Source organism: Condylura cristata, unplaced genomic scaffold (genome assembly GCF_000260355.1).
Source record: "Condylura cristata isolate star-nosed mole 26May11 unplaced genomic scaffold, ConCri1.0 scaffold00007, whole genome shotgun sequence".
NCBI lineage: Eukaryota > Metazoa > Chordata > Mammalia > Eulipotyphla > Talpidae > Condylura > Condylura cristata.
The window spans coordinates 54,047,129-54,070,658 of record NW_004567108.1 but is presented as its reverse complement, the minus strand read 5'-3'; the positions used below and the strand labels follow the sequence as shown (position 1 = coordinate 54,070,658).

General features: G+C 35.2%; 1 protein-coding gene across 4 annotated transcripts in view; it reads right to left on the bottom strand.

Moving 5' to 3' along the window:
* Positions 1–2,028: 2,028 nt before the first annotated feature.
* The window catches only part of PAIP1 (poly(A) binding protein interacting protein 1), a 26,172-nt gene continuing 4,670 nt past the window's right edge, over positions 2,029–23,530 (bottom strand). For 2 of the 4 annotated variants that reach the window (XM_012721973.1, XM_012721972.1), the window contains exons 3-11: positions 18,911–19,096; positions 15,722–15,834; positions 12,418–12,529; positions 10,682–10,807; positions 8,719–8,825; positions 7,862–7,979; positions 6,729–6,783; positions 5,049–5,142; positions 2,839–3,211 (exon numbers count right to left, since the gene is read on the bottom strand). In XM_012721973.1, the coding sequence (XP_012577427.1) occupies positions 3,118–3,211; positions 5,049–5,142; positions 6,729–6,783; positions 7,862–7,979; positions 8,719–8,825; positions 10,682–10,807; positions 12,418–12,529; positions 15,722–15,834; positions 18,911–19,096 (1,005 nt within the window). In that variant the 3' untranslated portion in view covers positions 2,839–3,117. Of the gene's footprint in view, positions 3,212–5,048; positions 5,143–6,728; positions 6,784–7,861; positions 7,980–8,718; positions 8,826–10,681; positions 10,810–12,417; positions 12,530–15,721; positions 15,835–18,910; positions 19,097–23,530 lie in introns of all 4 variants that reach the window. The other 2 variants (XM_004678338.2, XM_012721974.1) reach the window with 2 other exon arrangements.

The following is a 23,530-nucleotide window of genomic DNA, read 5'->3' as shown; positions in this document are numbered from 1 at the left end:
AAAAAAAACACCACCTTTTAAAAGAATTTTTATTAGGAAAAGGATAGAGACTATATAGTCACAGGTGGCAGAGCTGTGTAACCGATTTTGTTAACAAGTCACTACACATTCATCTGTCTTCCCCAACATTTAATGAAAACCCTAATCACAGAATTGCACTGCTTTCTGAAAAAACCCAGTCTAGAGTGAAACTAGTTTCTTAGACCTTTTCCCCAAGTCATCCAAAGCCCCACTCTGTTAATAAGGTCAAACTCCCTCTTCCTGACACACACCCGTTTCCTATCTGCCTTACTACAAGTTCAAGTACATGTGTGTTCCTGGTAATCGTGGTAGGAAGGTCAGTGAACAACATAAAGTCGGCCTGAGTCTGACACAACTGCTAGGGTCAGACCAGACATGTGCTGGTAAAAGCAGGTTTGACGCTTTTGCCCTCGCACACTGGAGACATTTACTCCTAATCCTCACAAGGCATAGTGGCCCATTTCCCTTGAAGAAATGGCAGCCATACAGGCCAACAACAGTAGCCAATTGCCTTTCATCATGTGCTGCAGCAGTTTTAAAATCCGCCCACACATCCTTTGATGGCATTGTCTGACAATGGCTTCAGAGACTCACTTGGACCAAGAAACTAGTGGAAGTATGGCTGCCTGCAGCTTCTGAAAGCAGCTTCTTCCTGGGTCTCTTACAATGTCCCCTCAAAATCCAGCTGCCAAGTTTGAGATATCCAAACCACACGCAGATGGTTCTAGTCAAGTGAAAATTTCAAGGCCCTCCAGTCCAGTGACCAGCCATGTGAATGGAGAATCACAGCCGCCAGTTACTTGAATCACCTCCATTCTTAAGTTTCTCAGCTGTGGCCTCAAATATTACAGAATAGAAACAGACCGTCCTCCTTCGTGTGCCCAAATTCCTGAACCACTGAATCCATGAGCATAAGGGCCTCCCTGGTGGTGTAGGGGTCAATTCTCAAATATTATCAATCTATGAACTCTGCAGCCTGAGTTGGATCCCTAGCCAGGGAGGTGACCCACATGGCACAGCAGACCTCCATCTTGCCTGCTGCTCTCCTTAGTAGTGTATTTCAATAATTTGTCTATTCTGCTCCCCACTCTAGTGAACCTATTCAACACCCCCCACCCGTGCTACCTCTGTCCTACACCTCAGTTCTTTTATACATAAATAATAAACCTTTTTAAAAAAAATCATAAGCATAATAAAATCCTTATTGCTTAAAGACATTAAGTGGTTATATGAGCAGCACTAGTAACTAGAGCAGATACTGAGCCTCTTGGTAGCTGTTCTGAGTACAGCAGTGGTTGGTGACAACAAGCTAGTGGACAAAACTTGATGGTTATTCACAAAACATCTGCTAAAATTTAAAGTATTTTATTTAGGGCCTCCCTGGTGATGCAATGTGTTCAAGTGCATCGCTATGAAGCTATCTGCAGCCATTGCAGCATGAGTTCGATCCCCAGCCAGGGAGGTGACTCACATGTGCAGGAGACCTCTCTTGTCATGCCCTTAGTGGTGTGTTTCAGTCTATCTGCCTGTTCTGTTACCCACTCTGTCTCTGGTGAATCCTCTCACCTCCCCCCACACCTCTGACCGGAATCCCAGTTCTTGAATGCATAAATAAAAAATCTTAAAAAAAAATACACTTATTTAGCATATACTAGGCCTTCAGTCTAAAGCAGTTTCCTTTCCTTATACCCTCTTGCCCATATTCCCAAGATTTGCAGTGAGCTCAATTAAGATAATAACCACCATGTCATAGGAGCTGTTTTGAAAAATTCTATTACAATCTCAAATCTATTACAAAGGGAAGAATATGTATTCTTCCCTTTAACAAAAAGAAATCTAATAAAAGTTTTAATGTTTTAGATTTGCTAGTTTTTCTAACAGACTTATCTGTTACTAAACAGAATTATCTTCTAGTGTAGTTTTTCTGCTTTAAAACTTAACTTTATATGATGTCATGTAAAAGTGTTAAAACAGAATTTAATACCAGGATACAACTCCAAAAACTTAAGAGGAAACAAAACTATTTGAATTTTATTTTCAAAGTCTAACTTTAATCCAGACTGAACAAACAAGCAGAAAAGTGAGAAAGCTAATTGTAGCAGACACAGATGTACCAAATGTAAACAGTGGGTTATTAACAGAACTATTTACATGCATATTTACAACCAACCCTTTTGTATATAGTTTTAGTTAGTTGGAAAAAGATCGGACATTATGTAAAAATACTACTTAACTAGGGCAGAGGTGGTACCACATTATAGTAAAAGTATTAGAAAAGTGATCCTCAAGGTCTATCAATTATAAAGCAGATGAAAACTTGAGTGACAAAGATCTAGTAAAATTCTCTAGTAAAAAAGTCAATGCAACTCATGCTACAAAATAAAAATGAGAAAGCTATATAAATAAAGCAGAATAATGTTCTAGGCTTTAGGGTAATGAAGTTAGGTAAGAAGAAAACATTCTAAAATTGCATCAAGTCCTCAGTGGAGAACCTTACTTGAAAGTTCCAAATCTTTTTTTAAATGACATTTTTAAAAGCCCTTGGTATCAAATAGCATCTGGATATGGAAAACAGTGGTTAACAATATATTCTAAGACTTTAGCGCTAAAGATTTTCATGATTGTGATTCATATTTGAAACGCAATTCACTGAAACACTGAATGTCAAACTAAATGAAAGCTATTAATACTCATTTAAGAAAGGATAAAGGGTGCTACATTTTTTGCAGTTAATGTGTTTTTCCAGCCTACAACTTTTTCCTTTAAGAAAAGTAGAATTTAAAGGATAAGCTTCTAATCAGCTAGCAAAATTTACTTTCAACATTTCATTTATTTCAAAATTGACTTTATTGCAGCCAAAACAGTGGAATTAACTGTACATAATAAACTATTATATATATATACACATTAAGTTATAGGGAATAAAGTTTATTTTGGCAGATAGTGTTAAACAAAAATTAACGTTGTATACATTAGTAACATAACTCAACATCCTTAATTTGGTATATAAGTGTGACAAATTTTCTTGCTTTCCTGTGTTCTGCTAAACACCATAACCTAAACTGCTTTATAAAACCGATATGCTGAAATTCAGCTTTATTGTTTTCGCTTACGCTCTGATTCCAAACAAAACTTTTCATAAGCTTCTTCTATTTCTGGGTCCATCTCATCGTCAATATCATCCAAGTATCTGTGAAAGAAGATGACCAAACTTAATGTTTGAATTTAGAAAATTCTAAAATAGTAAGTCACGAAGAAAAGTATATGACATAACTTTTCTAGATTGTTGGAACAGAAGGCAAGCACTATTTAGAATTACATTAAATGTCAGTCCTCAGAAACCACTTATTTTGATAACCTAAGTGTTATACTGGATTCTGAGCTCCTTGTGTTTGAAGTCTCTTTTTGACATATTAAATTCTTCAACCTAAAAAGTTGATCAAAGACTTGACATAAATTTTAGGGCTCAAGACTGATATTTCAAAAATTTATCTTAAAAATACACTGTAATTAGAACATAACTTCAGATGCACCATTCACCTCTAATGATGCATTTTTAAATTATGTCTACATCAGAAGTGACATCTGTGCAATGACAATTTAGTTACCTTTTATTCATATGGAATCCAATTTTCATAATAAAGTACTTTTGAGACCATCTAATTCAGATTTTTTTCAACTGTTCAAAATGATGGAAAACAAATCTTTGTACAGTTAACTATAGGTGATTAGTGGCTTTCTGACTAAATTTCCGTAACTGTCACAAAAAGATAGGTACTTCTCCATTTTTGTTTAAGATTAAAAGCGACTGAGAGGTTATATAATTTTAAGATTTGGGTGTGACAGAGTCAGACTGACTCCTTACTACACTTTCCCACACAACATTATAGACTTCTACACATCTCCCCACCTTCCCATTAACACATTCCACCTAATCCTACCATTTTTTTCTCTTTGTTCCTCCACCATTTCTAGCACAAGGTCATGTGTTGACAAGGCAGCAACTTCATTTGGGTGAAAAAATGTGATGCTTACCAAGCAAAACTTTTCGAGAATAACCAGAAATTCAAGTCAGTAATGTGAACTTTCAATGGTCTACCCAACAGGGCTAAACCTTCCTACTTGGGCTTGGGTTCTTATTTGCATAACATTAAAGTATGGAAATACTGTACTAGATCTCTACTATCATTTAAAAATTCATTAAATCGGAGTTAGTGGATCAAAAAAAAAATTTTTTTTTTTTTTGACTTACAAAACAAGAGGAGGGACGTAAAAAAATTAAAGCCACAAATTTAATTTGCTCCCTGCCCTTCACAGGCTACTTAAAGAAAAACACTAAGTAGCTTGTCCAAATTCACAGAAATTGCTAACAGAGCTGGGATGAAACTTCACAAGTTCTTGGTTTTTCTATAACAAAACGTAGCACAATCTGATAGTAAACTAGTTAATTTGGCAGGTAAAGAATCTGAGATGAGAGTAGAATGTACATTTTTCTTTAAATTCAAACATTTTTATATAGTAGTCTGCTTGCTTTTAACTTAATTTATCCTTCACAGTTTAGTTTTGAGCCTTTTATGATATGCCAGGGCTGATCTATGTGCCAAAAGGCTGATCTAAGTATTTATGTATTTAGTATGTAACTTAACAGATATTATTCCTATTTTATAGATGGTAGAACAGACATTAATGACCTTACTACTAGTGCTACTTAATTTTAAATCTCAGGGATAATAATAGATGATTTTATAAAGGTTAATTATAATTATATATACTATATGTTAATACTGTCCCCATAAACTTTGTATAAATTTTCAGAATCATACTTTGTGCATTATTCATGCTTTCTGGAAACTCTTAAGCTAGTTAGTACTACATAATTTTTATGTAGTAAGCAGCGAGTAAGTACACTACTAACACTATAAAATCAAAATACATTCTTTAACCTCACTTTTTCTAGCTTAAACTCCATCTACAAGCTTGTGGGTGCAAAAATTTCACAAAGAAATTCATTGGTAAAGAGAACTTACGGATCACCAGCCCCTGATAAATCTGTTCCATTTTCCTCATAATCTGGAAAAAAATCTTCTCTTTCAAGTAATTCCTGGTATTTCTCTTGGTAATCTATTAAAAAAGAATGCAAACGCTAACTATTAACAAATGACTAGTTGTCCCTAAAAAATTTTTTCGTACTATGACATTTCATTTAAGCAGACCCAATGTTTAAACAGCAGATAGCTTTTCAAAATTCACATTCTAATTGGCCTGCAAACTCATCAATAAGTTGGTAATTGCAGTCACTGTGAATACAGCAGAGTACATGTCATAGCTGATGTGCCCGCTACTTACAGTCTCTATTGCTTCTGTCCATCAGACTAAATACTGGCTATATAACTTGTTAAAAAAAAAGTAAGATTTTTACGAAAAAGGTAGAATAGCAGTAAGGAAACTAAGTCACAGAAAGCTCATACAAGGTAGACCCATTCATTTACATTAAAATTTAAAGCTTCTATATGACAAGACAACAAAATAAATGCTAAGAGCACCTACTAGAGCAGCTGACTCAGGGTCACTTTCTAGACTATGTAAAGAGGTAAAAATCAAAGAAATAATCCAACAGAAATATGGGCAAAGAGGACAAACTGGTGAAATAAAAATCAATAGAAACATGAATATTTTGAAAGTATCATTAGTAGGGAAATAAAAGCTTACAATTTTGTTCATTCAGGCTGATAAGAAAAAAAAAAGATCTGATGACAGGAATGTCCCAAGAACAGGAAGAAGAAATCTTACAACCAGCTAGTGGACTATTAAGTGGTATCATACAGATACACAAAGCCTAGAATGCAACAATTTTACTTCCTTTAACTCCTGCCATCTTAAACTCAAAGATGCTTAACTACTTAAACATATCTGTGTAGCTTAGTCTATGGTAACCTGTGTGAGCTACCCACTGTTCCTAAGTAGGAGATAAACTTTGACTTGCTATGGCAATATTCAGCATTTGAGATATGGAATTCATTACAAGTATCTCAATGTAGTAAGCACAAAAAATAATCCCCATTGTTTACAGGCATATATGAATTCATGTATAAAAATCACATTGACACAAACCCTACATCAACATACTAATTACCTCTGGGAGGGAAGTGATGGAAGGACCAGATGTGGCGGAGAGGGGTCAATTACAGAACAGAGAATGTTCATGAGAATCTCTCAGAGTTATTCCAGTAAGTTGGGTATAGTCTGTACTATTGGGAAACATCTTTCTTGCTCACACTGCAAGAGACTATTACAACTAAAGGGATCCCTGTATATCATCCTTTTCTGAAGAGGAAATGTGGAGAAATTTAGATTTTAGTTCACTTAGGCCCACCAAGTATTAATCAGATTCATAATTCTTAGGGTTTGCAAGTATTAACCCACATTAATAGGTGGTTCCATTCTAACCACCTAAAAATTCATCATGTAAAAAGAAGGCATTAGGGAAAATACAAAATAAAAATGCAGATAGTTTGTTAGAGTAAGAACTGTATGAGTCAAGACTTTCCAGAATGGTTCCAAGTGTCAATATGATAACTTGAGACAAACCTTTATATTTTAGAATATGAACTTTAAAAAAAAAAAGTAACAACTTTGTGCTAGCAAATATACCGTTTTCTGAAACTTACTATCTTACCAAAACTAAGGGTGGGAGGGAAATAGCATACCTGGATCAGCTGCAGTGAAAGGAACACCATCAGATGTATAAAATGTTGGTTCATTCTAGGATGGAATCAAAGTGAAAAAGTATATAAACATTTCAGAGTTTAGTTTTTAAAACATTATTTAAAGACACATGGCTGATGTCATGTCTATAACTGGAAACGTAAAAATTAACCAGGAAAAACAAAAACAAACCAAAAAACCCTACCAACTATCACCTAAGCTAATTTTAACTATCCTTTTCATAGGAAAGTCTATGGTTTCCGGTTTCAATTCTGCTATTTCAAGTTCTCCCAGTTTTAACCTTGCTGTCTATGGCCTGTCCCATAGATAGCATCTATGCATGTTTATTTAATGTCCATTCATTTTTAGCTGAGGTTCCCTCTCTCCACTATTATCTTTGAGAACTTCCAGGACTGGAGCTGCACAGAAGCATTCTTCCATAGTTGCTTTATGTTTGTGATGTCAGGAGCTTCAGGATATTAACTTGTCTGGTAACGATTTTTATTTTTTTAATTTGCTACAATATACAAAGTGAAAATTTGAGATGCAGGTAATTAGTTATGAATTCTCTGGCAAACTGCTTGTAATTCCTACACTCACCAGAATACAAGCCGTAGCAATTTCCCTTGCCATTGGGTGGATTTTTCTGTAGTCCAGTATTTCACTGAGGATTCATCTCTTCTATTTACCTGATTGCTAGCTGACATGTGATCCTTGCCCAGGAAAAGTTTTATTAGTAATTAAATTCTGAGAACAACTTATTGCGACTCATTCTAGAAATTTCTGAAACTGGAATTCAAGCATTAAGCAAAACTTAAAATGCAGGGCCCTCCCTGGTGGCGCAAGCGGGTTAAGGCACAGCACTAAAAGGCAAAACCCACTGCAGCATGAGTTCGATCCCTGCCCCGGAGGTGACCCACATAGCGCGGCAGACCTCTCCTGGCCGCCTGCTGCTAGCCCTCAGCGGTGTACTTGTCAGTTGGCCTACTCTGCTCCCCACTCTGTCTCTGGTGAAGCCTCTCACTGCCCCTGCACCTCTGCCCTGTACCCCAGTTCTGTATGTATAAATAAATCTTAAAAAAAAAAAATCCTATTAAAAAAAAAACAACAACTTAAAATGCAAACATTGACATACCATAAAATAATTGGGATCATTTTCAGGTGTTGCTTCTCTGTAAGTTGAGGTGGCATGAACTCTACCCCAATTACTTGAACGGAGTTCTACAAGCTTCAATAGCATCTGCTTTACATCTCTGCAGACAAAAGTAAAAAATTAGTTAAGAGCTTCTCTGGTGGCCCAGGGGTTAAGTCTCAGTGCTATCATCACTACAGCCTGAGTTCCATCTCCAGCCAGGGAGCTGACCCACATGCTCCCCCCAGCATTGTATTTCAATAAATCTGCCTGTTCAGCTCCCCACTGTCTCTAGTGAATCCTCACCCCCCCCATACCTGACTGTTCCATGCATAAATACTAAGTAAATCTTAATCAGTTGAAGTATATCTATCATAAATGTTGTCAGGCTCTAATATATTTCACATATGTTAACTTTATTTCTTAAATTCAACAGGCATGCCCAAACCTTAGATTTTCTAACTCATTTCCTATAATAATAATAATAAAAAAGAAATCTTGAAATTTATTCCATATAACTGCTGTATTATCCTTAAATAAGGCAGTGGCTCTCTTGGCAAATATTTTTATGCCTTCTACTGAACTGAACATACATTAAACATCTGTTGAACAATATCTGAGGTCTGATCATTTTTCTTTTTAATAAACTGATATTTTACCACAGGAAAAGCTTCACTTGCTCAATTCATAAATGTAACTGAATAGAAATGATTAGTAAGCAAAAGTCATGAATAATATACCTTCCAAAAAATATTTCTGTAGATCTTTAAAATTTTAATTTTTTTGATCAGGGACATAAGATTAAAAAACCCCGAGGTGGGGGGGGATTTCATCTATTGGCTAGCCTCATTTTTCCATACCTGCTGCAATTTGCATCTAGGACAACATTTTCAATTCTCTGAATAATTTCTTCCATATCATTCTTTCCTTTCTCCTTCCAGGCATCTTCTAAAACTGACCCTGTCAACTAAAAAAGCAAGCATCAGTGAAACAAATTCAATACAATAAAGTATGGAAATTCCAAAAATATATTAGTAACAACTTATGCATTCTTGAACAAGATATTTAACAAGTTCAATATTTCCAGTTATTCTCTGCCATCTAAACATTTAGGGTTCTCTATACCCTGTCTGTTTTCTTGACTGAGACAACTATAACAGAACTTTAACCAGAGATCTTATTTATCAATAACTATATGGTCTAATTCCTAGTATTACCAAGGCACTGATATTGATATACAGATGTTTCAGATGCTCAACACAAATTTGTTATCTGTATATCTGCACAATTATCACTACCGTTAAGTCTCATTAAACCCACCACCTCTCAAAGAGATCTATATATTTTTTCATCTTGTGGTGAATTTTAAGATCTACTTTCCCACAACTTTTAAATATATAAACAGTACTGCTAACTTGTCACCATACTGTACTTTACATCCCCTTGCCATTTTATAACAGAAAGCTGGTACCTTTTAGTCGTCTTCACCTATTTCACTTATTGCTCATGACCCACCTATGGCAACTGCCAATATGTTTTCCACATTATGAGTTTGGTTTGGGGACCTTTTTTTATTAAAAAAAAAAAAAAAAAAAAAAAGTTCTACCTACTGTGAGATCAGAGTATTTGTCTTTCTTTGACTTAATTCACTTAGCATAATGACCTCAAGGTCCACCCATGTTGTTATAAACAGCAGGAATTCTTTTTATGGCTAAATAACATTTCTTTGGGTACAGTCACGTGTTGCATTCAGTTGGTAATGCACTGCATATTGACAATTGTGCCAGCAGGCTATGCCACACACCCAGGTGTGTAGGAGGTGGCTGTACCATTTAGCTTGGTTTAATTATGCTGTGGGATGTTTACATGACAAGATCTAACAAGCATTTTCCAGGACACTTCCTCAACTGGACATGACTATATTTTTTCTCTATCCATTTAGTCATCAATAAATATTTACTTTCTTTCCACATCTTGGCTATTCAAAAGCATTATCACTGTTTGAAATGCATAAAAAATATAAGAAATTTTCAATAAAAAATATAAATAATATCAGGAAAAAGTTAAGGATATAAACAGGTAAATGACAGAAACCAATAAAAGGAAGCTTAATAACCATGAAGAAAAGCTTAAATTTATTAGTGGTCAAGAAAATACAAAATAAAAATGATATGTATTTATTTTTTACTTATTACTTATGACAAACAAAAACCAAAAATCATGCCCATCATGAGAAGGTATACTTTACATGCACATGTGAGAACAGTCCTAATTCAGCATTTGAAAGGGAAAATTTGACATTAGGTATTATCACATTTACAATTATTAACTCACCACATTTAAATGCAGAAATTTAGCTTACAGAAACTGCATATATAAAGAAATGAGGACTACTGACTGCTGCAGTGGCTAAACTGATAACCCACTGTTAAGAATGGATTAAACAATGTACATGTATAGAGTGGAACATTAGGAAGCTAACAAAGAAAGAGGTCACTCTGTGTAAGTAGTAAACAAAAGAAAGCTACAGTAGAGTAAAATCTTAACACACCACGCAGAAAAGGAAGGAGGGAATGGATCAATGGAGGTGAAATGAGGGATTTCATTTTTTCACTTCTAAATTTTACTTAAATACATATAATGTTTCTTAATATATAATGCTTTTCTAATGTTTAAACCTGTGAGCAAGATAAAATATCAATTTTTAACTTAAAGTAGTAACTTAATTTTTAATTCACTTGTACTACACAAACTTTTCTCTAAAATACACAATTAACAAGGTAAAATGATAAAATATTAAGGAAAACAAAAAGTAAAACCTACCTTCAGTAATTTTACTGCACAAATTAAATTGTCATCCATAGGATTAGAAAAAAGGGCATTCAGCAACTCCCGAAGACCAACCTGAAGAATATCTGCTCTTGTAACCTGTCCATTTGTTCCCTTGATCTTTTGGGACAAAAGAAAATTAGAAGCAACTGTGCCAAAATATAATACGTAGACACACACACACACATACACACATATATAGGTCGACAAGTGTTTTAATAGTACAAAAATAGGAACACACTCTCGTATCTCCAGAAAGTTAGAATTAGTTACATGTAACTAAGGTCTACAATAAAACTAGTAAACTGTAAGTTAAATTTAATTTTCATTTGTGACATATAACATACGGTAAGGATATTTAAGCCTAATTTAATGTTATCATTTTCCGGTCTTCTAAGCTACTGCTTTCCCAGGTACACAAAGCATTTTATACTACTCATATACTGTTTAAAAAACAAAACAAAACACAAAACATTACTTTGCATTAGAATGATGCATATATATCTCAACAAATAGAAGAATTTGAGGCTCAGGGGCATGTCATATCTTTATATGTCCTGTAGACATAGCAGCTTATTTCCACAATGGAAACGTTCAATAACATTCTTAAAATGACTTTAAGCGTATTTTAGAATGGTGTTCTAACTTTGGATTAAAAATAAATGGCATGAGATTTTTTTTTTAAGATTTGTTCATACAGAACTGGGGTACAGGCCAGAGATGTAGAGGGTGAGAGGATTCACCAGAGGCAGAGTGGGGAGCACAACAGGCAGATCGACAAAGTACACTGCTGAGGGGAGCAGCAGGCGGACCAGGAGAGGTCTGCGGCGCCATGTGGTCACCTCCGGGGCAGGTGGGGATCGAACTCATGTGGAAGTGGCTTTAGTTTCTCAGTGCAGTGCTTTAACCCGCTGTGCCACCAGGGAGGACCCGGCATGAGATTTTTTTTAAAAATTACAAACATGTGCATTAAAAAGAGATAATGAATTAGGCATTAGATTCACACAGACAACTTAATGATGCAGTGACATGCACATGATAAATTCTTACATCTTTTCGGTGGCATTTATGAATACTAAGTCCTCAAATCAGGATTTAAAGTATAACCTGGGCCTCCCTGGTGGCATGAGGGGTTAATTCTCAGCACTATTAAGCTATTGCCAGCCAGGTCTTCCATCCCTGCCAGAGACCCACAAGGTGCAGCAGACCACTATCTCACCTGCTGCTCCCCTCAGCAGTGCATTTCAGTAGATCTGCCGCTTCTGCTCCTCACAATGTCTCTGGTGAACCCTTTCATCCCCCTGCACCTTGGGCCTATACCTAAGCTCTTTGTACATAAATATAAAATTAAATCTTAAAAAAGCAGATAAATTCTTTATATAGTACTCTTCCATTAGACAATATTTAACTTACAAGCCTATTTTCAAGAATATGATCAATTTATAAACATGTTTGCAGTCGACTGTAAACAAATGCATTTATGTGAAAATCTGATGAAGTGTTTCTCAAAAGGTATTAATGCCAGTCTATACTTCCAACTCCCTGCCTAGCATGAACAGGATAAACAGATGTCCTACAGGTTTCATTACAGTGTAGACATTAGTATTTTTTTTTTCTTCCACTTCATCTAATGCTTTAAAGGTATTTAATGTAAACAAGAGTTCCTTACTAAAATCAGTTAACATTCTCAGACTTTATGAGGTCTCAACAAAAGTAATTTTTTTCCTCACCTCCAGATTAAGATAAAGTTCTCCCAGAAACAGTACAAATGCATGGAATCGTTTTCGAGTCACTTCATCCCCTTTTGCAGCTTGGTCTTTAACTTCATATTCTGTCCGACATCTAATAAAGACATACCTTTTACAATCTCACATTGCTTTTTTTTTTTTAATAGTCAAACAAGATGACTACCTGTCAGTTGTTCACAAACAATAAAGAAACAAGTACAACACATCAACACCCTATCATAAAATGTATTCTGTCAATTGCAGAGACCAAAATATCTACTGTCTTTTCATACTATGATTTCTTGTTTCAAGAAACTCGTTTTATTTCCAAGTCTTCCTATAAGGTCAAGTTCATAATACATTTAAACAGAGGTTTCATGAGGTTCACAGTATACTGGCACCTAAAAAGAAAAATGCCTCACCTTATTCTCTTACAGGCACTTTTCAGAAAGCACTATTTTTACTCAAACTGTTTTTGTACTATGTTTGACTCTAAATAACAAGGTTTAAAACAATTTTAGAAGTTCTACTTTTTTCTGAATATAAGAACTTTGAAACAAATCTATAAAGTAGATGGCCCGCCAAGTAAGTTGGAAAGTAAAATGAATTAATTCCATTACTCCCCTTATAATTCCCATAAAACAAATCAGAAACGAATATAAAAGTTCCTAAAAGAAACAACAAGCAACTAATTTGGCCTGTATTTCTGGTGGAAAATGAAGGAATTAGATAACTTATTTCCCCCAACCAGGCCCACGTGCCTTATACAAAACGAAGAAATCTCTCAATCTCAGGCCATAGTGCCAAAACTCACAAGAAATCTATCAGTGCCTGTCAGCAAATTGTGGTATCAGCTACTGTTACTAAATTAATTTTTAAAATATATTTTAAACATTTATCATTCTGTTGTTAAGTATTTTGTCATCTTTATATTGATAAGATGGTGGGAAAAGTAATTTGTTTTATAACTGATTTTGACACTTTCTTTTAAAGATAAAGGGAGGAGTTTATAGAGATTGAATGGCTTCCAAGTATCAGTGGTCACTATAGGCTGGCTATTAAAGAGTTTTTTTTTTAAACAAACAAAAAACTTAGAAGATTTTTACCTTCAGATTTGTGAATCAATCATAAAACCAGTATGTATTTTGTGTCTATGTTGTAAATGCCCATGATTATAAGTTTTACTAGAAGAGCAACATCTTCTGTTTAAGTCAGATACACTAAGATATTTGTTTCCTTATCATTCACATTAATTCCTCCTTAGAAAAAAAGCCAGGATTTCTATAAATAGAACAGTCTGGTTAATAATGGAAAAGATCAGTTAAAGCCAATTCAGCTCTCCAACTATCTTGCTGGACTGCTCTCCTTTCTCAGCTCTTTCTTCTATAAGACTGCAAGCAAGAGATGATAAAATAACCATTTTTGTATACCACATTAAAAACTTATGCTAAGATAAGTTAATATATGTGTAAAAGTAAATCCCTATGCCTACAAATGGCTATTATCTAGGTGAATGTAAAGACCTTAAGCCTTTTAAATGAAAAAGTTTCAATTATAAAGCAATATTCTTATTTTACAAGGTTAAAACAGAAAAATAAAGAACAAAGTCACTGTGACCCAAAGATAACTGCTGCAACAGTGACTTCCGTCTTCTTTCAGAGTATGCATTTATTTTTAAGTTACATAGTAGAATTATACCCTAATTTTCATTTGTTTTATCACTGGCATTTCTTCACATTAAGATCTCTAGCAGTATCCTAGTAGTTCCTATAGAAGTACACATAAAGGCAAAGAGCTAAGAACAGTGAAAAAGTGTTCTCAACCATGTTTACACAGGGAACTCTAAACCATACCTACTTTAGGAAACTTTAAAAAAACATACCCAGGCTCTACTTCAGTCTAACGACATCAGGATTTCTAAGGTCAGGGGCACAGCCTCAGCCCTGTTCTAAGTTTCTAGGTAAGGCACAGCCAGAACTAAGTAACACAGAGGAGGCAAGAAAGCCTTTGTCACCCTTCCTCCTAGAAATGCCTCCTTTACATCTTTCACAAAGCTACAATTTGCATTTTTTTAATTATAGGCAAGGTCAGATACTTGATCATTTATATTTTTCCGAAGTATATACTGAGCTATTCCAAAAATTTCCATTAAAATGCTGGGGTTTTTTTGCACTCATTTCTAAGAGATCCTCTCCATATTAAGGTCACTGCCATCCATGTGTCACAAATGTCCCTATTGTTTGCTTCATAAATTCATGACCTAAGGTAATATAACCTATATATAATAAAGTTTAATCTCATTTTAGTGCATGTGGTTATCATGTCTTGCTTAAAAAACTAAAAATTAATGTTTGTCAATTTCCCCCTAGTATTTACTGTTTGCTATATCTGGAAAATATTCTAATTTAAAGGGTGAAAGAGGAACCCATCTTTGTTTTTCTGCCTGAATAGTCAACTGTGTCCGAACAGTTTATCTTTTACATGTGTATCTTAAGTATTATCACCAAAAGGTTAGTTTTCAAGTGTCTCTGTAGTCTACTTTTAGAATCTTTACATTCTATTCCAGTGCAGTTTAACAATACAATGAAATTTTTTGCCAGCATTAAAGTATCTTTATAGAATTAATACGCAAACTACAACAAATGTGAAGACAGCCTTGTTACTGAATATGACAACCTAAATTATAAAGTTTCCATAAATTAGTTTATGAACTCAATGTAATTACCCAAATATCAAATAAATGAGCTTTGTGTAATTTCACATTGATTTTAAAGTTCATTAGAGAAAACAAGCATGCAAAGAAAATTCTGCAAAAAATAAAGCACTAATTAGACATTAACAAATTACAACCTTTTTAATAGTATGACAATAAAACAGGAGAAGAACAAGTGATGAATAGAACATCATGAAAGTTGAGAAACAAACCCAAATATCAAGGATGTAGAGCGATAAAATGTGGCAGTTCAGATAAATAAGAAAATGAATCACTGAAAAAAGGGATATGGAACAAACTGTTTAACAAGTGGTAATGAATGAAATTAGATCCTTATTCAAGAGTACAGGTACTGAGAAAACATAAGGGATCATTTTTTAAGATATTAAGAAAGAAAAGAACTTTCTAAGAACCAAACCAAAGACAGAGTCTTCTATAGAACAAAAAGACTGATACATATGACTATAAATCTTTAATACTGTACATAAGTAAAAATGGTCTACTCCAATTCTTCCGTAACTTTCTGTAATGTACAGTTTTTAAAGAGTAGTGGTCAAATTCTAGTAGTTTTCTTTTAATCATATTCACACTGACCTTTGAAGTAGCAATTGGCGGAAGTTGCCACTCTGTGGGCTAATTGTCAGATGATGGGACAGGTAATTACACAGGCGAGCTCCCATATAAGAGAAATTTGGGATAGACGTGGCCTTTCAAGAAGAAAAAAGTTTTGTATGACACAGATAGATCAAGTTATTTAATACAAACACTTAAAAGTAACATTTCTGTCCCAAAATGGATCATATTAAACAGAAAAATGTAGAAGTCTTTTGTAACTGGTTAGGCATCCGGAAATCAGGTTTACTGTCTCCCAACTTTACACCAAGAACCGGATCAAGTATAAAGAAAATGTTTAAAACAGCTTCACCTCATGTATGTGAGATTATCAGAAAGCAAACAATCTCTATACTAACCCATTTTTGCACAAAATATGTACAAATATCCAGTTGCATGGTGCCATTTACAGATAAGAATAACTGCTATCGATCAGTGGGATGTCTCAGGGACAGGACAGCACAGGCTTTGGCATCTAGCAGTCCAGAACACGATTCTCAGGGCTTCTGTTTTGTGACCTTGGATATCATTACACTTCTCTGAGTTTCAATTTACTGATTCCTAAAGAAGTTATAGTGGTACCTGGTAGAAGAGATTAATACTTAAGGAACACTCCAAAAGTGCTTGGGGTAAAGAGGAGATCTTAACAGAGAAATTATTTTAAAAACTAAGACAGTGTGAATACACTACACATTAAAGACGATGTGATATATAGCTGTAGCAATACTCGGAGTCTTACTTTCAATTTTTAAATAGTAGTAAACAGCTACTAATTCACTACCTAATTTTAGGTAAGAAAAATCCACATTAAGAGGTCAAGGGACAAGGTCACATAAGTAGTTAGTCAGCATATCTAACAAATGACCCGAGGGCCCTCTAATTCCTTATTAATCTACTTATTAGGTATGGCAACCTTACAAAAGTCACTTAACCTGCTAAAGATATGTGTAAAAGGGTGACAGTTCCTTGCTACAAACTGAGGCTTAGATGAGTTAACCATGTGTCAAGTGTGCAGCACCACCTGGCATGTGATGCTATCCAAATTCTTTTTTCCCTAATTATTTTGTTGAGCAGGCAGGACCCTGCACCATTTCTTATCACAAGAGAAAGAATGGCTGTTCCTCTACGTAGCTGGTACCACAAAAGATATTAGATTAAAAACTATACTTCTTCCATTTGTGTTCTTTAATTTAAAGTTAGTTTAGTTATTTAAAGAAGTTCTACGAGGCTTGTTATCAAAGTTTCCTACTTTCCTACTATAACACAGTTTTATTCCTAATAATAGCCACTTTAAATTCTTTCAGCCAAAGAAGTTTTAACCACTAAATCTCCAGAAGTAATTGTTCAGTTTAGACATTAACTTCCACTGGTTTTCCACCGTGGAAGATGAACAGTTAGTTTCTACCCTGCTTACACACCATCAATTCCACTATTTTCCAATCTTTCCAGCTACCAATATAGCTGTATCATGACTTTATCACTTGTTTTCATTTACAGTTCAACCATGTATCATACCAAGTTTTCCTTCTCTGCACAACTTTTTTTTTAACCTCATTTTTGTGTCTTTTATATACTTCTGTTATTTATCCCTAAACCACCTAGTGTGAGTTATTGTGAGAAAATGAAGAAACACATTATTTTCACCTTCCCTGGAGCCTTGTGTCCTGCTCCAGTACAGCCTGGCAGCTCTAACACTGCTGCATGTGTAGCTACTGACTTTGGCTCTCCTTTCACTATTATTTGTATGATACACTTGCTTCTCCTATAAAATTTCCTTTTTTTAGTTGCCAAGTTCTTACCTCATTTCTCCTTCAAAACCTTGGAAAGGCAAAACTTTAAACTGGCAACTCAGTGCAAAAAAGATCAAGAGGGTCTAAATTTTCACATTTTCAGTCTAAGCCTCATTCCATCCTTACCCTAAGGTGTTTTTGAAATCTTGCTGTAAATTGAAGCAATTCTTTAGCTTTCTTTACTGGCTTAGAATTTTTTAATATCTGCTAAGTCAGTTAACACCCCATTTTCTTTCTAGTCTGAAAACTGGAAACTTTATTTCCTTTCCACTCTCTGGGCTCCTGGCTTCTAAAAACCCTTAAGACTGCCAATTTAGTGGCATTTGGAGAGCAAACAAATGTAAATGTGTTTCTGTCATCTTTTATGATAGGTCTGTAGTTAGCTGTCCTGAGTATGTTTCTATAAATTCCCTCAATGAAGCTTAAAAGCTGTTGGCATATCTGCTTATTATCACCAACCACAGAATGCTGAAACTTTGAATAACACTAAGTTCACATTGAAGAATTAACTTTCTATCAAAGAATTTATTGCTTTTTGCCAGCTTGCAGCTCTTCTGTTTAGCCCTGAGGAAATACAATCTTGCAGTCTTTTGAAGAACTGAAACTAAAACCAGAAAAGTGGTTTATTTTTTTCCATTCTGCTGTTTTATTCATATTCCTTCTTTAAATTCACTTTGAGGTTGAACGTTATCAGGACAAATAGAACATTTACCTTGCTAAAAACCCAAGAGTTATCAACACTAGAGTCCTAGACTCAATGCAGAACTTAGAAAAGCAGTCAAGTGAAACATTAAGCAAGATAAAATGATCAGCACACTATCAAAATCATGCTCCCATATACTCCAAGTTTCAGCTGCTCTTTCAGCCAACAACTTAAGAACACTACAGTTTATATTTCTGTTAACCTGCTGTTCTTGTTTTGGGCACTCATACATTGATTTTAAATTTGCCCTCAAATTCAGTGTTGTCTACATATTTTTTACCTCTCCTACTCCAATAAACAGTACATAATTCAAGATGCAGGAGTAAAAGAATCGCAGTCATTTTTGTATATTGCTAATTTCAGATCCTATAAAATCTGGGGGTTAGGTGGAAAAAAGGTGTGACACTTATCTACATAAGTGGGCTTCCTCATAAATGCCCAATGCTCATTCTAATTGCCTAAAGTCTTGGTTACACAGGTGAGTTCTGCAGTCTGGCTTCAGCCCTAGATCCCAAGAGCTAAAAGAATTTATGTAAGAAGGACTTAGCAGCACCCATGAACCATAAAGAGTTGTCGAGACAGGTCAACATGAGCCTGGTCTCCCTTGAGGAACAGCTACAACTCCTGGATTTGTAGGAAGCTATCTGATGAAGGCCATGACATCAGTCAATCACCTACCTGTTGATAGATAAGTTCTACAAGTTCTTGCAAAGCATCATCTGTTGTAACCCAACCATTCAGGGTCTCCGCAAACTGCTCAATTTCAGTTTCAAAACTGCCAGGCTGCTCTGTAAGATGATTCAAAAAATCCTGAACATATTCTGATAGAGTGGGATAATCCTCACAACCATCCTCATAGGATTCCTATAAATAAGAGGTTAAAAAAATTTATTTTTTAATCCATGCAACTGGTTAAAACAAACATGAAGCAACTCGAATGACTATCATTAATTTTTTTGACTATCAATTTTAATAAAGTTAAATCCACTAAGCTATGCTCCTATGCCCAATAACCAGATGTTATATTGTAATGTAACTGAATACTCCGTGGAGGACGATCAGTAGGAAATGGCTAAGAAAATGTCCTTTCTTCCCTGTAAATTTACAAGAAAGCTGAAAAATAGCTTAAATAGTATTTTTCTATAAAGACAGTCAAAATGAAAGTTTTGATCTCTTTATGAAGGCAGTAAAATCTAGGATTTACTTCAAAATGGGAGAGGAGAAGAGCAAGAGATATGGAAACAAGAATGGTCACAGGCAATTTAACTGTTGAGGCCATGGGGATTCATTATATCATTCTCTATAGTCTTGACAATTTCTATTACGAATAGAAAAAAAAGTGATAAAAAATTTATGTCTACCTGTTAATCCCAAGGACAGAAAAATAGATTTAAGTAACTGCAAAATATCACCATAATGTATAGTGCCAGACTTTTTGGATACATCGATTTCCAGCCAACTTCGGTAGTAGAATTTTCCAGCTAATGCCTCCACCACTTGTACATTTGGTAGGAGGGTGAAGGTAGCAGAGTTTCAACCCTTGTGTTAACAGTACCTAGAATGCCACCCAAAGCATTTTAAAGTTACTTTAATTACTATATTCCTTGATGAAATTTACCTTTTCCCAAAGGAATGAAATGAGAAACCACATGAAAGAATTATGATCATAGCCTAGAAATAAAGGGAAAAAAGATACCTATTCAAAATTTACCTTAGGAAAGCTCCACACTGGAAAAAAAGACTAACAGCCACTTGTTCCTTCACCGTTTGTGTTAACTATTTCTTCAGATTCAGATTTAGAGGTCATACTCATAGTTTTTATTTATCTCTAAACACAACAGTGATAGTAGCATGCCAAGTGTCGTGTACTACTGAGTGGCACTCAGGAAATAAGGTCAGCTATGGGAATAACAGATTAATATGCCCATAACATGCTCATATAGTGTTCACTGAACAGAAGAACAGATAATTCTTATACATCAATTGCTTGATCACACAACTGAATCCAAGTTAAATGACTCTACTGTAAAGTAAAGAAGGTCCCAGGGTTGACAAAATACAAATAATTAGCTAGAAAAATAGCTGTGTGACTAAGGATTAAATGAGTTAATCAGTAAATGCCCCCAGACTGGTGACTAAAACAAAGTTAGGTACTATGCTCAACAAATTTTAAAACTTCTAGGAAAACACTGAAATATATTTCAAATGCAATAGCAGCATATTCATATAAAGGGGCCAAAATACAAAAAAGTATAATGATGAAAAGCTACACTAGTTGGTACCTAGGAAAGTACTCTGAATAATACGTTAGTAAGCTAACAACCTCCAGTGGCATGTATATGATAGTCCCTGTAACCTCTCCTTTAACTATAAAACACTTCAAGGCAAATACTGCTATTTCCTTTACATAGATGAAAAAAACCCAAAGCAGCTGATTTCTCTGGTTATTTAAAACTGTCTTGAGTATTCAGTGTCTACTAGGTGCCAAAGTCTATATTAGGTGCCAAGTTTAGTATCATGCCATAAAGAATATGGACAAAGTCTTCCTCTCATGGAGTTTATAGTCCATGATAGGAGACATTATTCACATGCTGAAATATACCTTAAAAAATGAGGAAGGAATGATTCTGAAGCCATTTACATCTGAATTTTAGAGGGGGAAAAAAAAATCCAGCCATAGAAACATCTGAGGACCAATATCCTCTGCAGTGAGTGTTATACATGTAATTGCCTCAACAAGACCAATGATTGTCTGATACCTTTAAGAAAGGATACATCAGAGAGTAGATGGGGCAATGGCTAATGAGATTAGTGAGGCAGATGGAAGAACTGTGCAGGGTCTTGGTAAACACCGTAAAGAAATAGGCTCTAAAGGCGGGGGGAAACCATGAGGAAACAGCTAGTGTGAGTTTCAGTAAGGGAGGCGATGTACCAAATTAGGGTAACTGCACACAGTAAGCCAGGACAAGACTGGAGCACAAAACAAAGCCTATACCTTTTAGCCTCTGTGCTAAATAGCAAATAACTGATAGAGCTGACAATGATTTTCACTGCCAAAAAAGCCAGCTAATAATCCCACCAACAAGGAAGTTGTTGGTTATAACCATATGGTAGACTACCAGATAAACATACATGTCTTTCTTAAGTGACTATCAATACAGAAATAGCGCCAATATAGTATTTAAAAAGAAAAAAAATCTATTTTAGTACACCTAATTTTTTAAAAAAGATTAAGACAGTGAAAATTTCTGAAAAGCGAGACAAGGGGTAACAGTGTTACCTCCAAGTTGCCTCTTCAATGAAGACATGTTCCCATTATAAATAGAAACCTTTATTATAAAATTATGAATATAATTAAGCAAAATATATACATACATTAAATAATATGCTTCACATTAACTGTAAATGTGTCATTTTTACAATTTAAAACCAGTTTTAATTTGACATATATTTTAGTTTTATAAACTGGTAGTATCCTACTATCAATACTGAAAAGTCTACAGGTCCTGTCAAAGGTATTAGTTTCCTGTTTCTACCAAATGCCATTCATTGGGATAAAAATGCAATTTAGAATGTTAACATCCAGTGGATTAAAAAAAAAAAAAATTTAACTAAAGAAAATTAAGTCTGACAAGTAAAAGGGGAAAGCAGAGTTAACTTTGAACATACAGAACAAGATAGTCAAAGCCTGCTGTTTTAAGCTAAAAAGCAGACACAAAATATTCTCCACAGGTACTCCAATGTGTTTAAATTAAAATGTGTACTGGTTTTCAAATACATTTTTAAAGTACTAATTTCTCGTTCGTTAATGTGGCGTTAAATGACTTCCAGGCTTAGAAATATTTTAATTTTATTTTTCTCTTAGAATTCTGTGACAAAGATTAGCAAGGCCACCAATTAGAAAATGCATTTTTTACAGTAGGTATTTTGAACACATTGTCAAGAGATGAGAAACCAATTCAAAGTCGTAGAATTAAGAGGTAAATGACTGGACACCAATATGAATTAGTCCAGACAACTTCAGTTAACTGGATTGAAGGAAGTAAGAGAAAGGTAAACCAATAACCTACACCAAATTTTCAGCCTGAGCATGTTACTAGGAATACAAAACCATTACGAAGAGATTTTCAGAAAATAAAATAAATTTTTATTTCATTTTGACTGTGAGATCCCTAAACAAATGGAAACACAGGCCTGGAGTAAGAAGAACTGGATTTTAAAGTAACCAGAGAATAGAGTGGTGATGGTGAGATTCTAGGAGATAGGAAAGATCAAAAAGGAAAGTAATAAAATGGAAAAAAAAACCCCGAACACCTGACAGTGCAGTGTCAGGAGCAAAGGAATGATATGCAAGTTCAAGGGTGGAGAAAGAGCACTGCCACAGAAGCCACGGAAGGTAAAGGAGATGCTCACAATATCAAGCGCTACAGGGCAATTCCAGAGGCTGAAATCTGAGTGAGTGATGGCTGCAGAATCTTGAGAGTGAAGGAGACTATGAACAGAGAAGGAAAATTAAAACAAAATTAGTACTTGAGTATTAGGTTCTTAAAAACAAGAGAAACTGTGAAGACTGTGAAGGGAGACATGGCGACTACCATGAGACCCGGCACAACATGGGATTTGTTAAACCAAACAGATCATGGTGTGATCCACAGTCTACCAATCAAGGTTAAGAGGGCAATACGTTTCAAAACTTGAAGGGCATCAACCACTGTCACAAAAACAGTATTATTAAGGTAGGAGAGCTCAGTCCACAGAGGTTTGACTTGTCAGTAAGTACAGTGGTTCCAAAAGTAAACAACTCTTTTAGAAATTATCACTACTGACAGGCAGAAGAAAAACTGGACATTCGTAGAAAAGCTGAATTTTTTTGTTGTTGTTGTGCAGATTCTCTCTCTTAATGCATGCTTTATGGAATGCCTATAAAAACTGTTGGTTCTCATAAGTAAATGTAATTAAAGGTGTAACAGTTTATTTGAGAAGCAATGACCAGGAGGAGAGGTTTATCACAACTTACTGGTAAGAAGGTAGAGAAAACAGAAAATTCCAGCAGGGGAAAGGTAAGACGTGGCGATAAAAGGACCTGGGGATCTGGAAGGGTTAAGAAGTCACAACAGGCCCTCCCTGGTGGCGCAGCGGGTTAAAGAACAGCACTAAGAAGCTTAAGCTACTTCTGCATGAGTTTGATTCCCCACCTGCCCCAGAGGTGACCACATGGTGTGGCAGACCTCTCCTGACCGGCCGCTGCTCCCCTCAGCAATGTACTTTGTCGATCTGCCTGTTCTGTTCCCCACTCTG